At 44.6% G+C, this 15,409-nt stretch overlaps 1 protein-coding gene across 3 annotated transcripts in view; it reads left to right on the top strand.

The window, feature by feature from the left end:
• LOC118308875 (semaphorin-3F) overlaps positions 1-15,409 on the top strand; it is an 81,093-nt gene that overhangs the window by 52,282 nt on the left and 13,402 nt on the right. For all 3 annotated transcript variants that reach the window (XM_035630304.2, XM_035630303.2, XM_035630302.2), the window contains 6 exons: positions 6,896-7,056; positions 7,150-7,212; positions 10,032-10,151; positions 11,492-11,581; positions 13,101-13,194; positions 14,582-14,701. In XM_035630304.2, coding sequence (XP_035486197.1) covers positions 6,896-7,056; positions 7,150-7,212; positions 10,032-10,151; positions 11,492-11,581; positions 13,101-13,194; positions 14,582-14,701 — 648 coding nt within the window. The remainder of the gene's footprint in view (positions 1-6,895; positions 7,057-7,149; positions 7,213-10,031; positions 10,152-11,491; positions 11,582-13,100; positions 13,195-14,581; positions 14,702-15,409) is intronic.

The raw sequence follows: 15,409 nt of genomic DNA, 5'->3' as shown, positions 1-15,409 counted from the left end.
CACCCAGACAGGATAGAGGTGGCTGTCGTCCCCAGTGGACCCTGAGTCAACACTTGTTTCTAATGGTCTCTCTAAATTTACCTCCTAATTACCCCCCTCTTATTGCCCCCAGCTAGCAACACACTGGCCTTGACCTTGATGCATGAGGGCACTTGTAAAAGTGCACGTTGTTCACTTCTGGCTAAAATCAGGGAGAGGAGAACTGATTTATCGACGGGAAAAATGTGAATTTGAGCAAATTGAATAGAGGATTAGGAGAAATCTATGAATAAGAATGAAGGGGAGAAAGCGCTGTGCATCTGCGTGTTTGTTGGTGCAGCTGACGGAGAGGGAGAGTATTTGTTCTGAGTGCCAGGTCAGAGGTCGGCCGGGGAGAGGAGGATTTTTCGCTCTTTCACACCAGCTCTGTCTCATTATTCAGCCCTTTCCATAATCCCTCTAACCTGAGGTGTCACCACTGACCGCCGCTGCCACCCTGACCAGCTCGCTGCAAGCGACAGCACAGCTACAACAACAAACACGGCTTCATCATCATTACAGCAAACCCACACGTACGCACACAAACCCTTGTGCATACAATGGCCAACCGTGGGACTTGTTTGTAAACTAAGTATGGAACCAACCTGTGTTTTTCCTGTTCTCCAAAATCCAGAGATTAGTCTTGTTCAGGAAGAGAGTCGGGCAGGCCATTAATGGCAATTTAAGATTTTCATTGTGTGAAATGCAAAGTATGCTTGAAGAAATCGCATATATCCTATGCTGCTTGTGCCTCACCGTAATTAATTGTGTTACCAAGCAGAAAACATGATTATAAACCCCTGATATGAGGCTTTCTTGTCTTTTATTCAACACATTCTTTCATCTCACTTAATTGAACCGACTTTTTTCAGCAGCTGCACCAGTGTCCTCGGCCAGTTTAAACATTTCCTCGGAGGCGTCTTTTCCCATCCCACCCCGTCCTCTTCCTCTCTTGAAACATCCCATTCCAGTATCATCATGACCACCCTGCTCTCTCCTGACCCAAGTTGGAGCAGGCGCCCTGCCTGACCCCCCCAGAGATAATCTTGATTATGCTGAAGTGTGTAAGGGGGCCGGGACGAGCTTTCACCTCGGACCCCTTGTGCCCTTTAACCTTTCACCTGCAGTTCTGCAGAGCTATTGTGGGCAGCTGTCCGCGGCAGTGTGTGTCGAGGGGAAACCATTGGTAGTGTTCATTTGAGGCACTTCAGGCTTTTAGCAGTCACACTGCATTGGTTTCTGCTGAATATAGCAAATGAACATGGTTTTTCATTGTGTCTTCTTGGCTGGATTTCTTCAACATGAGCGACTACAATTTATTATAGCTCATCCTTTTGTGTAAAAGTTGGAGGAGATGAAAGCACATCTGAAAAGCAAATCAATGGGCTTGCACATGTCTTGTACTCATGTGCGTGTAATCCCACTGTATCCTCTTCTGATTATGTACAGTACAAGATGAACTCATGAAGGTTGGCTCTGCAGACCAGAGAAACTAAATGACCTTTTCTGTCAGTCGAACCAGAGAGTCTCCTCTGCTCCCCCGTGCTTTAATTAACCTTTCCTGTCGTCCAAAACAGCAGAAATAGATTTGTTATAATCTCTCATTTCCACTCAGGAAGTGAAGTCAATCTTTCTCTGCTCTTGTTGATTTGTGCAGTCGGAGACAGGTGTCCCTGATTTGATGTGAGGATCAGAGAGCTGTACAAACACGCGCGCACGCTCACACACACACACACACGCTCGGGGTATCAGTGGCAGACAAGTATGAAGAGCATCTGAGTGACAGCATCCGGAAGGGTGTAGATAAAACATAATCTGGTGCCAATTATTTTTCCTTGACAGGCACAGGTAAGCAGCAATCAGTTCCAGTGACACGTGTACTGAGTCAATAGTCCAGGTCCCCTGTGAGTGGTGAGAGGCTGATTATGAGGTGGAGAACGGAGGCAAACACACAGAGCTGTGACAGGTGGCGCTGATAAGGCTTCTCTCTGCTGTTCAGCTCCTCTCGTAACCGCAATGACCTCGCTGTCCTGTGTAGGATGCGCTGGCCTCAGACAGTCAGCATGCACCCTGGATTTTTTAATACAATTTTCACACAGATACTTTAGATACAGATACAGCAGATGGATGATTCAAAAAGTTCTCATAAGAGCAAAGATGGAAATCTGTGGAACTGGCACGGTTGGATTGGATGACACAAGCCGATGAGGTGCCATGTGCCTTTTTTCTATTTACATCGTAGTGCTTTGATTCCCCAAGTACTCGTGCATCCGATTTTATTGGACCCATCTCACACTCTATAGCCTGCAGTAAATTAACAAAATCAGTGCCGATGCAGTCGGAAGGCACCTTTAGGGGGAGGTTGCTAATTCACTCACTCGCCGAGTGTTTCAAATCATTGAGAACTAACTTGCCTGGGACTGACATGCCTACCAGCACCTGTAAAGCTCTGGAATTAACACATTCAGTTGCTTCGCAGAAAAGGTAAACTTCTTTTTTAAATTTTGACCGTGGGAATTCAAAGAACTTCAGTGACGATAGAGCAACATGTTGCTTCTTCGTTTATAACTGAGAGAAGACTGCCAGTACTTCTTTACTATAGATTTACAATACTGTCCTTTTGTTTTACCGGGGCAGACAGTGCAAGAGATGGGTCCTTAGGTTGATAAATATAAATCCTCTTCTGTGCATGCATGGCCCTAGAGGCAAGCTGCAGCAAGGTGGGGCCACATTTCTACTCCGAGGGAATGTGAACACCCGTAGATCGGGGAATTCAGAGAACATGCTGGGGATGCCTGGGCAGGTATGTGGGATTTTCTGCTGGCTGCTTCCTTAAACCCCCCCCCCCCCCCCCCCCCCCCCACGACCACCTTCTTTTTTACCCCAAAAATACACTCCTCTCTCTCTTACACACACACACACACACACACACACACACACACACACACACATACACAGAGACTGGAAGAAAGGGAAGATTTCCAAGGCGGGTAGTAGCAGGCTTGTCTGGGGGCTGCGTCTCTCGTCATCTCCTTACAGACACAAAACCGAGGTCACTCATGTTCCTTTAAATTCGACCCAGGAAAGCCACACCGCGGTATAAAGCCTGGCCAAAGGGCTGCATACCTTGGCTGCAGAACAGAGCAGAGAGTGACACTCGGTGCGGAGGGATCACATCAACAGGTGGACAGACTCCGGGCTCAGTTTACCAGCAGATGTCACTCACATTCTGGGTGTGTAGTACGAACAGATTGGGTTTTATCCAACAAAGAGGGTTTCAGCAAACGGAAGACACTTCCACATACGCACGGGAGGCAAAATGCTCAGTCTGTCTTTAAGTCTGGCAGTGGTTACCAAGACCTTGCTGGGAAACTTGTTGATGTACACCAGATCCTGTGGTCTTTAAAGACAGACACTTGTGCCCTATCATTGCTGAAAGTTGGTTGTAAATTCAACAGTTAAACACCACGTCAAGGCTGTGATTCGCTTTGTAACATTTTTTTTTTAATGGCTTCACGGACAATTAGGGCTGAGCTGCAACACACAGGAATGCCCCTGAGATGAATTTGTGCTGACAATAGAGCTCATGATTTGCTTTGAGGTGGACTGTTATCATACCTCACGACCCTTATCTCACCACGCCACAGGCATTACATTAAAGAAAATGGGTTTTAGCATGTCTTGTCTAAGGAAAATGTGATATTGTGTGAGTGCAAGATTGCCACTTCATTTTAACAGATTCAAATGGCAAGATGGATAGAGGTAATGCCCTGTATGTTTTAGATGGAGCCATGGTATTTTTGCCGTGGGGACTTGTAGTCTTCATATAGGAAATGAGCTTGTGCTTCGGAATGAGCCCCGTGTGCCGTAGATGTTGAGATAGTGACGGGCAGTCCTGGTTGCTACCAGAGCCAGGAGCGTTCATCTCGCCGCAAAGCGGTGGCGAGATTAAGTGAGGCATGTGCGTACATGACCATCTCCAACTGTCTGTTTTTATACTTTGGCCATGCATCGCCTCTTACATTACCGGCACAATACAAGCAGTGATTGCAGAAATATGCAGACCACCGTGAAAAGACGTTTCTCTTTCTTCGTTTTCATGCAATTTTGATCAAACACAGCCAAACATCCTTTCCATTATTTCCCGCCAAACATCTTATCCGTTATTTGTCAGCGGCCTCCCAATTTAGGTTTAGAAAACTTAAATCAGAACAGTGTTTAAAGTGGTTGTTTTATAATTATAAGTTGTCCAAACCACAATTGAATATAATTTCCAGCTTGTGAATTTTCTGTGAGAAGATAATTAATCCATTTTCAATTTTGGTAACTGCCAATAAAGTAATGTAATTGTTGCATGCTGCAAAATTGTCTGCTCAGACTTAAAAGTATCTTATTGTACTGGGGCCGAGCGCTCTTTGGCCCTCACGTCTCGCGGGTTGTCATTTCTCCTGGAGCTGAAATGTTTATTTGTAAGGTAGTAGATTGTCTGTCTGCCTGTCTAGTCTGTCTCGTCGATCTGCCTCTCCTCTCTCGTTGAACTTTGCAGCTAACCACTGTTAGACTTGTGACAGCAGGTCACCACCAGCATGTTAATTCACACTCAGATGCCCCAGAGTGTGAATTTGAGTACAGGAGTCATGAATGTGGGACGTCAGCTGGTGACCGTCCCTGAAGATACAGTACCGTTAAACTGAGAGTACGGTTGACAGCTAGACAAGGATTGAAAATGAGATGGGATGTTCATGGAGAAAGAGAAGGGATGTACGGATTAAGGATTTTTTTCTACTGTATTTGCAAATGTCCATGCACCGACTTGCTCTATAATCTCTATGCTATACTATGCTCGAGCCGATGCCCTCCACTGGAGCTCATTCTGAGGTTGACCTGTGTCCTCTCTCAAACTTACCTGTGCAGGAACCAGTGCTGATATTATCGGAACCAAGTGGCAACTTCGATTTTAGGATTTTTACTACAGTCATCTTAGATTTTTTGGAACCAGAATTAGGAGAAGGGGGCGGGTCTAACTGAGAGCTTGTTCACTTCCCGCCCACCTACACCTGCACCCATGCACCGAATGATAGTACTAGCTGTCAATCACACTGCATCTATGCCCCAATGCATACTATGCTTTATCTATTTTGCTCTAAATTAGACCACAATTCACAAAACGAACATCATGCTGAATTGAAATTGAATCATTTTTGCATTGACTTATGACTTAGACTGACTTATCTTTGCAACCAGTGGAGTCGCCCTTTTGTAGGCACTTCTGCATTGGCTTCAATATTTGATACTGTTAATGTGTAAAATAAATAAAGACGATACCTCACTATGATCATCTCACATAACATGATTCCACTGAGAGTTGGGTAAACACCCAGACTCACTACACATTTCTGTCCGCGTGAGTAGGATCAAGCATTACAGAATGTATGGAGGGAACTTATGAGAATTGCATGGGTGACAGCCACGTCTATTCCTGTTTACTACATCCACTTCCCCGTGTGCCGTGACAACAGCATTTCACAGTTCCTGGAGGAGCTCAGCTCACAAGCAGCTGAGAAGCTTTCTGGCAGAGGATTCGTGTCAGGATTTCCATATGTCCTCTGCAAGTGGAGAACATCATGCTGTCTTTTTTTTTCCAAGTCAGATAATAAGTTCTGCTTCCTCCCGGTCAAGGAAAGCTGCTGTGGCTGTTGGAGGTGTCTTTTTCACCATCAGTGACTCTCAGACTCGGTTCAAGACAACAGTAGAGGTGTTTGTCTGGCCCAATTGAAGCTGAACACGAACAGGTCCTCTTATCTGGTACTCTACTCCTGTCTGTAAATGGAACAGCACAAGTGCGGGCTTAAACATCTCAAGCTTCACTTTCCCAAGCGTAGTTTGAAAGAGAGCAAGGGACAGAGAGAGACCTATCAGATTCTCTAACAGCTCGGGAGGTAATGGGAGGACCGGGAGAAAAGGCTGCTTTCTGTACACCAGATCTCCACTTATCTCCCCTCACACACCGAGTGTAACTCAAACTCGCACACCAGTGAATTGCCCTGAGCAGAATGTGAGCCGTCTGAGAGCTGTTTTATTTCCAAATAGTTCTGAAAACCTGTGATACGGAGGAAAGGACGTGGCAACGTTGCACATGATATGATGTGAGACTAAGCCTGGGAGGGATCTTCGTCTTTTTACTGCTGCTGTTGAAATGGAGAACTGACGAGCAGAGATTATAATGACGGCCACCATCTCTTTCACGGCTCAGCTTGGGGAAAAAGAGGTGAATGGGGCCCAAGGTCAAACTTCCAGGTCCTGAAGATTGACTGCTTTCTGGCCTTTTTGTGAAAGAAGCCATGTAATGTTTTAGTTTACTTTAGACTCTTTTCTGTTGCCATGTAGCGGTGACTGATCTACTGCTTATCTGTTGCCACGCAGCTCTGACTCTTTGTCACCTGTCTCCCAGAAATTACAATTATATACAACTCAACTGCACCACTGATTATTTACATTAATCAAAACCCTGCAATCTTTCTTAACCTTAAGCAAAGCTCTGTTGTGCTAGTGTGTCTAACCACAGATGGATGGTGTGACGACGTGACATAGGTGCGCTCTGTACTCCCACCATTGACCCCAACCACCTCCTGGCAACTCCACTGCCGTTAATAAATGTAGCACTTAATTACTGGATTAATTTAAAATATATATACTGTATATATATATTTACTCTGAACATAGCCAAATATTACCAGTTGCAGTTTAGTTCGTTTATAAATGTAATTTGACCATATTTCTGTTCATTAGTTTTATTCTATGATTTTCTATTACAGTCTCACAGCACGGCACTAACAAACACATTCATTTTTCCACTCTCTTTGCCTCATTTCTATAGAGCTAAAGTCGACTGGCACCGCTCACCACTTCTCCTTTTTGCTGAACTCGACCGACTATCGCATCCTTCGCATGGACGAGGACCACGACCGCATGTATGTGGGCAGCAAAGATTACATCCTCTCTCTGGATCTGCACGACATCAACAAGGAGCCACTCATCGTAAGAAATGTCCCACGCAAACATTAAACTGGATGACCTCAAAGGGGTTCACCGCTAACCAGCATTGTTGATTACTTTTTTTCTCCCTGTCAGATCCACTGGCCCGTTGCCCCCCAGAGGAAGACTGAGTGTGTTTTGTCGGGAAAAGACACCAATGTAAGTACTCAAACAATGTGATTTAAGATTAACAGATGTGCTGAAACAATTAGTTTATTAATTAATTGATTAGTCACTTTACAGAAAATTAATTTCCAAGAATATTTAAGATAACAAAATAGCAAACATGTCAAACATTTACTGGTTCCTGCTTCTCAAATATAGTAATATTCAAAATGAATCATAAAATGTAAGTTTTAACTGCTTCTTTCTGGTTTGCATGAGCTTTGGACTTTGGACTGTTGGTCAGATAAAAAGAGGATTTTAAAGATATCACATTGGGCTGAGGGAGATTGTTCTCGATGTACTCACGTGGCTAGGATTGGGTAATTAATCAACTAGTCCAAAAAATAAAAATAATAGACACATTAATCCTTGTAAAAGTAATCATGCTTTTGCAGCCCCAATTCAAAATGTTTTTCATGCAAACCACCAAAGCAATTCATCAACGCTCAAGACCAAGGAGGAGGCCCTAATGTAATGCACCAGTAAATATCACAGCACCGCTGTAAACCTGCGTCCTTTTGTGACCTGCTGCACATTTAAATATCCTTTTTTATCAGGGCGAAGCCCTCGTGTAAAATCCCCAGTGTGTTTCCACCGTGCCCTTGTTATGGGGGTGGACGCTTCAGATTTTGAATGTGGCCCCGGGGTCAACAAAGAACATTTGAAATCTCCTCCACACCAACGTGTGACAAGCTGTGAAGCTCTTATCCAGCGGCTGATTGCTGATTGCATACACCTCTCTACAACACCTCATCTCTGGCTGACAGATAAACCTTGTTCCATTTTTCAATACTCCATGTTAATTCTGTGAATTTATTATTCATAATTTCTCTATTTTTTTGCAATTTGTATATTTTTCAAATTTATTGTGTAAATATTGTATATATTTTTAATGTGTGCTGTGTGAGACGTGCTGCTGCTACACCAGAATTTCCCAGCTTGGGATGAATAAAGTATTTACCTATCTATCTATCTATCTATACAAAAGCCACCAATTATGCTCGAGCAGGAGCTCGGAGCGTGCAACACTCGGCCGTCGTCGTTAACAGATGAAAACGTCTTTTTCGTATATATATTTTGAAATATGATCTTTTTGGTGCAATGATTATTTTCGCTCAGATATAACGAATTAGCTGCCAGGAGCTAACAGTGCCGCGTGAAGTGTTGATACGATTCAGACGTTCAAACGCAGCCAACCCCAGCGCAGTCCCCATGAGGACGAGATGGAAACACATTGAAATTCATGTTAAAACCAGACCCTCGTCTTTTGATTTTGTTCACATGATCTGACCCTCCCGAAAACGCACGCACGCACGCACGCACGCACACACACACTCACACACACTCTCATTTCATCTACGTCAGGGGTGAGCGCTGCCAGAGGTGGTGGGCACTGACAGAGTGATGAGGCTCTGGCTAAGAACCCTGCTCTCCCCTGCTGGTAGAGAGCGCAGGCTGCTGTTTATCCAACTGGAATGTTCATTTATGCGTGTTTGGTGACCCCCGCCTCTCACTGCCTCTGGCTACATCGTATTGGCCCCTGTATGTTCATGTGTGCACTGATGGGCCTCCATGTATGTGTGTGTGTGTGTGTGCGTGTTTGTGTGTCAGAGGTGGGTTTGAAATTTCATCACTAAAATAAGATTTAAAATTGGCTACTGTGAGATACCTGGCAGTGCAAAGCTGCTCTTTAGGGAATGACAGATGATGACAATTCAAAAGCAATTCAAAGGGGATGTCGGTTCAGGCGGGAGGTCAAAGGCAATCATCCCCACTGCGCTCTCTGTGGGGGAGCACAACTGTGCGCTGAATAACACACGCAGGCCCACATGCGTAAACACGCACGCGCGCACACACACACACACACAGAAAACACACACACTAACACACCCACTGAAAACCTCTGACTTGTGCATCTGTCGTGTTGCTAAGATCTGCCAAAGTGGCTCATCCCCGCCCCCCATCCCGCATACACTCTTCTTTTTTTTTTACGCTTGGTACATCCTTTCTTTTTCACCAGCTGTCACCGCTTGCAGACATTGACGGACAAATCTGAACAGATATCATAAGCCCGTACATTTTCTGTAGATGGGAGTTTTTTGATTTGGGTGGATTGGGACCAGGAAGGCGGACAGCTGGTTAGACAAATACAGATTAGAAAGCTTGCAGACCTCGAAAAAAAAAGCACAGAGCTGTTTTCACCAGCACCACCTTTTTGTCTTCAGTCCAAAAACGTGTCGTGTCTGACGAAATTCCTGCCACTTAAATAATTAGAATTCTAAATTAACCACATCGACGTTGAGTTTTTCACATCTTTGTCTTTTCCATTATTTAAAAAAAAAAAGGTTGGATTTAAAACCACCGCTCTTTCCTAAAAAGCCTAAATGTTCACTCAGCAGTCTAATTTGGTTCAACCAAAATGTTTTCCGGCTGTCAAGTGTGACAGAACATTGAATTGGCTTCAGCCTCAATCTCCCGGCGAACACGCTCGACAGCTCCGACGCACTGCTGTTCTTGGTTCCTGCCACACAGTTAGATGGTGTTTGGGAAACATTTTCCGTCTGACAGTGTGGTCTGACGTGGAGCCTGGGCCAGGCCGACGCTCAGAGCCAGGGAGAGGAGCTGCCAAACACAAGCCAGCCAACAGCGGAAATGATAGATGTGATGGTTTTAAGCCAGGCAGAGGGGTTATTAACCATCAGTGGGGCATTTTGTATTATGTAACCATTTTCTCCATTGCAATTTTAATCTTTTTTTTTTACCTAAATCTCTAATCCTACTGGGTATTTTTTTTTTTGTTTGCCCTCCCACAGGGGGAATGTGGAAACTTCATCCGTCTGATTGAGCCGTGGAACCGGACCCACCTGTATGTGTGTGGAACCGGGGCCTACAACCCCATCTGCACCTATGTGGACCGAGGACGCAGGTCACAGGTAACCAAAGACTCCAGCCAGGCAGCCGTGGAGACACTGTGACCTTTCCCCTGCACTTCTTAAAGAACCATGTCTGTCAATCAATCTCGGACCGGAGAGTCTCCTTCTGCTCGTGCTCCTCAGTTTCATGGCCTCTTGCTTTCCTTCCATCATTTTCTGCTTCTTAGTTTTCATCGATTTGCGCTGTGTCACGGTCTGCAGGATTCTAAGAAAAAGAAAAAGAAGAAAGCTCACGGCCACTCTCTCTAGATCTCCATTATCATTGCGAAATTGCGGTTGGCGAGGCACCTAACTGCCACCGCTTAGAGAATCTCCTCTCGCTGCTGGGAACAGCACATTGACAGTATATCTCGAGCAAATGTTCCCTCCTCGTAGACCTCCCTCCCTCCCTCACCTGTTTACACACACCAGAGCCGGTGGCCTGTCGTTCTGTCTGGCTGAGGGCCTCTGAAAGCCCATCGTTACTGATGGAAGCTCTCATTCATCATCGGCCTTGTAGCTAACCCCTTCCTCTGCCCCTTCCTCCCTCGCTTCAGCGCGACGGCCACGCAGAGCTGCAGCAGCTGCCGGCGCGGCTACAGTCCGCACACTTACGCTCACCAGTCTGCCTGTTTAGTATCACAGTTCAAATGAAGGGTTCAGATTTCAATGTAAAGGTCAGTCGGCCTCTTGTCATTCAGCTTCTCCCCTGAGGCCCAAAAGCTATGTTGCTTCACACTGTAAGGGTTTTCCGTGGTAAGAGTAGACGTAAACAGAAACCAATTGTTCAGAAATTCTCCCGCTCGGTACACAGAGGGACTCACACAGTTTTAGTCCTTAGTTAACGCTCAACGTTTTTTTAAACTATCTCGAAGACGTTTTGAGAATTAAACCATTTGAATGTCCTTCAATATTCGTTAATATTTGTTAAATTTGTTCTATCATTAACCTTATTTGCCACTATGTTTGTTCAATTGTTGGTCTCATTTTGTTGCTCTCCCTTTTTCTATTTTCCCTCCCTGTGCTGCATGTTGTATGCATGGAGTTTGCAGCTGTGTTTGCATGACACTAAGTCTAATCTAACATGGCTGCTAAATGATGGATGTCATCCACCAGGGTCTCTTGCTCTCTTCACTCCAGTTTGACATTTTTCTTTCCATTTATCTTAGAATTCTTTGTCTTTGTTGAGTATACTTGTCGCCGCCCCCCCCCACACACACACACACACACTCCTTCTCTTTGCACCTATCTCCTTTTCTATTTCTGTCAATGTCACAGGAAGTTCACCAGTTGAATTTACTTTTGATCTGGAATCGAATGTTGGTAACGAGGTGGCCCGCTGTGCCATGTCTCTGTTTTAGGGGTCCCAATTCCTTCAAGCTACCCAATCTGGAGGGAGAACAAGTCGGGCAGCAGACTACAGCACTACATCAGAGCACTTGGATGCGAAGGTGGGAAGAAGGGAGTTTTGTAAAGACTCTTAAGTCTGGTGCCCACCTGGAAAACTTTTCAGTCTCAGTTGGAGTAGTGGAAATGACATCATTTTTGTTTTTTTTTGTTTATTTTCTTCAATCATGGGTTAATAAGGCAGCTTGATGACCTACTGAGTATCCAAATAACTCTACAGTCAAAATTTTCGATTTCTTATGTAGACACACAAACTGTGGAACCAAAAAAAATCCTGCACTGTCAATCACTTTTACTCGGAGGCAACGGGCAAATTCCGTGCCCCTAGTGCCCAGGCGGCACTATTGTTTATTCGCTGTCGTAACCGGTAATGATGCAGGTGCATCACTTCAGAGATAACCTTGAGTTAACGTCCAGTAAGTAGGCTGGTTGTGCCGCTTACTGATCTAGTTGAAAAAAGGCAAACGTGCATGTCATTTTTGAAGCCTCTCAAGTCCCGGAGCTCTCTCCGCGAAGTGAATGTCCGTCTGCGGCTCACCCTTGTTTTATCTCTTCTTCTATCACGCTCCTTCTTCGCCTGCTTCCTCAGACAACAGGGTTAGGGTCTTTTTCTCCTGCAGGGTTGATTTGCGTTTGTCGATTCCACTGTTCCACCGTCTGCCATTTACACTACTCTGTTCCTTGTTTTGGTCACGTAATGGACGTCGTAGTTCCTTTGTGCCGTAAATCTGGTCGTTATTTTTTTTCCGCCGAAAACCGTGTCCCAATGGCCAAGAGAATAAAATGGTGAAAGCAATAGGAGACCAACATGAGAGCGGATGGTGTCGCTTTTTTATCGCCATTATAGTGTGCAATCAGTTTTAACATGTAAAAAAAACTTTTGCAATTGGTTTTTTTTTATATAAAATATTTTCCATTAAATGTGCAAACCTGTCAAGTTTAGTCTTGAGGTTGATGTGGGTTGGTCCAAATGGCAGCACTTTCATCACAACGCGTCTTTTGTTTTAAAAACAACATCCAAGAAAGGGTTACAGCTTTGACATTATTCCGCTTTCCCTTATATTTCCAGCCTGTCAAGCATCATCAGCCAGCTTTGAAGCACCCGACAAAAAGTCGGTGTTGACACAGATGTTCAAGATGTCCTCTTTCGCTGTGAAATAATGGATTCTTGTTCTTGTTTGAGCCACTAACATCAGAGGCATGGTGGATGAGTTTTTTCGATTGCTCTCAGCATTTTTCCCTCCACCTCTCCATCTCACTGATAACTGGCTTTGTGCGCGTTTTTGTTCCCCTCAGCAGATCCAGCGGTGCTGTTAGAGTCTGTTGCTCAGTGCCCATAGGGTCACAGCTCACTCCTCATCGTTAGTTTGTCTCCCAACTGATCACATTACTAGTTTGACGCTGCTGTTGACTCAAAGTGCCTTGTACTTGCTGCATTAAAATAATAACCCTCCCACCCAAATATAGAAATAATTCCTTCAACACAATCAATCTGTTGCCAAAAGAAAAAGGGAAAACAAGAAAGTTATTAACAATGTTTTTCCTAATTCTTTGCCATTACAGGAATATATTTTCCGACTTGAACCCGGTAAAGTGGATTCCGGTAAAGGAAAATGTCCTTATGACCCCAAACTTAACAGCGTCTCTGCTTTGATCAGTAAGTATCACTTTTTTTTTTTCCTTTCTCCCTTAATACAACATGTAGATGTGGAAATCAAAGGTTCTGCAATATGTCTGTGGTTTTATTCTGCTCAGTTTGTGTGCATGCCTCAAAGGGATAATTTGTATTTGCATCAACATTATTCAATTAAATATTTTTGTTTCACCTCTGTAGTGTTTGCTTAAAGAATATAGCCCCATACTGTGCACAAGATTTACAGATTAGGGCCGCAGACAGTGGTTTGAATTATTAATTCATCTGCCACTCATTTTCTTGATTAGTGGATTCATTGTTAAATTCTTTTGTCTTTGAGAAATATAAAAAAAGCCATTTAGAGATATTTCAAAGCCTGTGTCTTTAGGTTGGTTGTTATGTCTGACCAAAAGTCTAAAACTGACAGATCAGTAAATCCTCACATTAAAGATGCTGCAACCAAGACATGTTTTACTAATCATTGCAGCTCTTGTACAGGTATAGTTTTATCAATGTGTTCATTTATATGTGGTCTGTGCACTGCTCTGTCAGTCTTTTGCCGTCAGCAGCTTACAGGTGGTCAAGCATGGCTGTTGATCAGTGACCTCCTGCCCTGCATGTGTTTGTGTTTGTGTGTGGCGCACAGAGAGAGTCTCTCTCTCTCATGTCAGCTCATTTCTAGCTGAACCGAGCAAAACTGTAACAGTTAAAACAAAAAAAACAAAAAAATCATCTACAGGTTTTCTTACACATTTGGCAGGCGAGAGACGCACCGCACTGACACAACAGAGGAAACTGGAATTTCCCTGGTTTAGGCATTAGTGGGGTTTGGTAACACCACTGTTTCACTCGCCATCTTTCACGCACCTCCGCAATATGTCACTGGACAGACAGCAGGATCTCTTGAGGTCCATCTTTTTTTTTACATGCATGGAAAATTGAGGATGTGGGCGTCACTGTGCATGCAGATGTCAGACATGACAGCTTGGGCCTGATGGAGACACTGAAGGGCTGCACTAGCATTGACCACAGCCTGTACACTGTGAATCCATGTGACATGGAGCCGGCTGCACAAATCCAGCTGTCCTTTCAAATTACACTGATTGGCTTAATAAGCATGAGTATGATTACAATATAATTATGAGGTCACCATTTTTAACCCGAATGTGACATTGACTCCAGCATGATGTATTTTTTGGCACCGTGCTGTCATCGTGTAGAGTTGATTTCAATCTTTTGGGTGTCCGCGGCCACTGCGCGTGCTATCAGTCTGATTTTGATCAAACCTAGGGGGATGACGCAACGTATTTAATTATGTTTCACGTGTTCTCTATTTTGACCTGTAAAAGATTTTCATCCGTCATGACTTCACCCTCCCCAACATCATTCCCTCTCTCTCTGTGACTGACAGATGGAGAGCTGTATGCGGGAGTCTACATTGATTTCATGGGAACAGACTCTGCGATCTTTCGTACGCTGGGGAAGCAGACAGCCATGAGGACTGATCAGTACAACTCCAGATGGTTGAACGGTAATGTCTCAGCTCACCGCTTGTGCTGCGCCCAGCTTTGTTTCTTTCACTCATCCAGATCATTTTTAATTTATTCCTCGGCTCCTTAAGAACATTGCTTTTAATGTCTCAGACAAACATCCGCATGCAGCCTCATTACCCGGAAAATCAGCCATGCCTCGTCTCCCAGAGTCTTCTAGGAATGAGTGTGTTGATCTCTCCAGCCTGCTCCACGTGACCCGCTGATCATTTGACTTCAATCATAAAATTCACTGTGCTAATTGTAAACTGCATGCCGACAGAGCCTGAAAACAAGGTCAGTAGTGTGGTAGCAGGGGGGAAATTACTGAATGTCAATAATGACTCAGAGTAGCCTCTGCTGTCTAATGAACCGTGATTGTCAGAGCACTATAAATGCTCGCCGGGTGCTGTCGGTTGATGTTTCCAAATCACTCACGGTCTCCGCCAGTGTTGCCGGCTCCCGGATTTTCCTCTGACCCTGTTGCCCTGACAACAGTCCCCTGGTAGTGGTACACAGAACTGGGACACCTGAGTCCTGCTAATCAGCCATGTGGAATCTCTTAGATATCCCCCCTCCCAGTTTTTGGTTTGTCCCCATTTGGGACCCTGATTGGTCACAGTGGGGAGGGGCACCCTTTGTTGCGTGTCCAGTGGTGACCCAGTAAGTCAGCCAGTGGGAGCGCACTGTGATGCCGTATTGAGCATTGT

This window comes from Scophthalmus maximus, chromosome 6 (genome assembly GCF_022379125.1).
Source record: "Scophthalmus maximus strain ysfricsl-2021 chromosome 6, ASM2237912v1, whole genome shotgun sequence".
Taxonomy (NCBI): Eukaryota; Metazoa; Chordata; class Actinopteri; order Pleuronectiformes; family Scophthalmidae; genus Scophthalmus; species Scophthalmus maximus.
The sequence above is the reverse complement of the archived record's forward strand: the minus strand, read 5'-3'. Positions and strand labels throughout refer to the sequence as shown.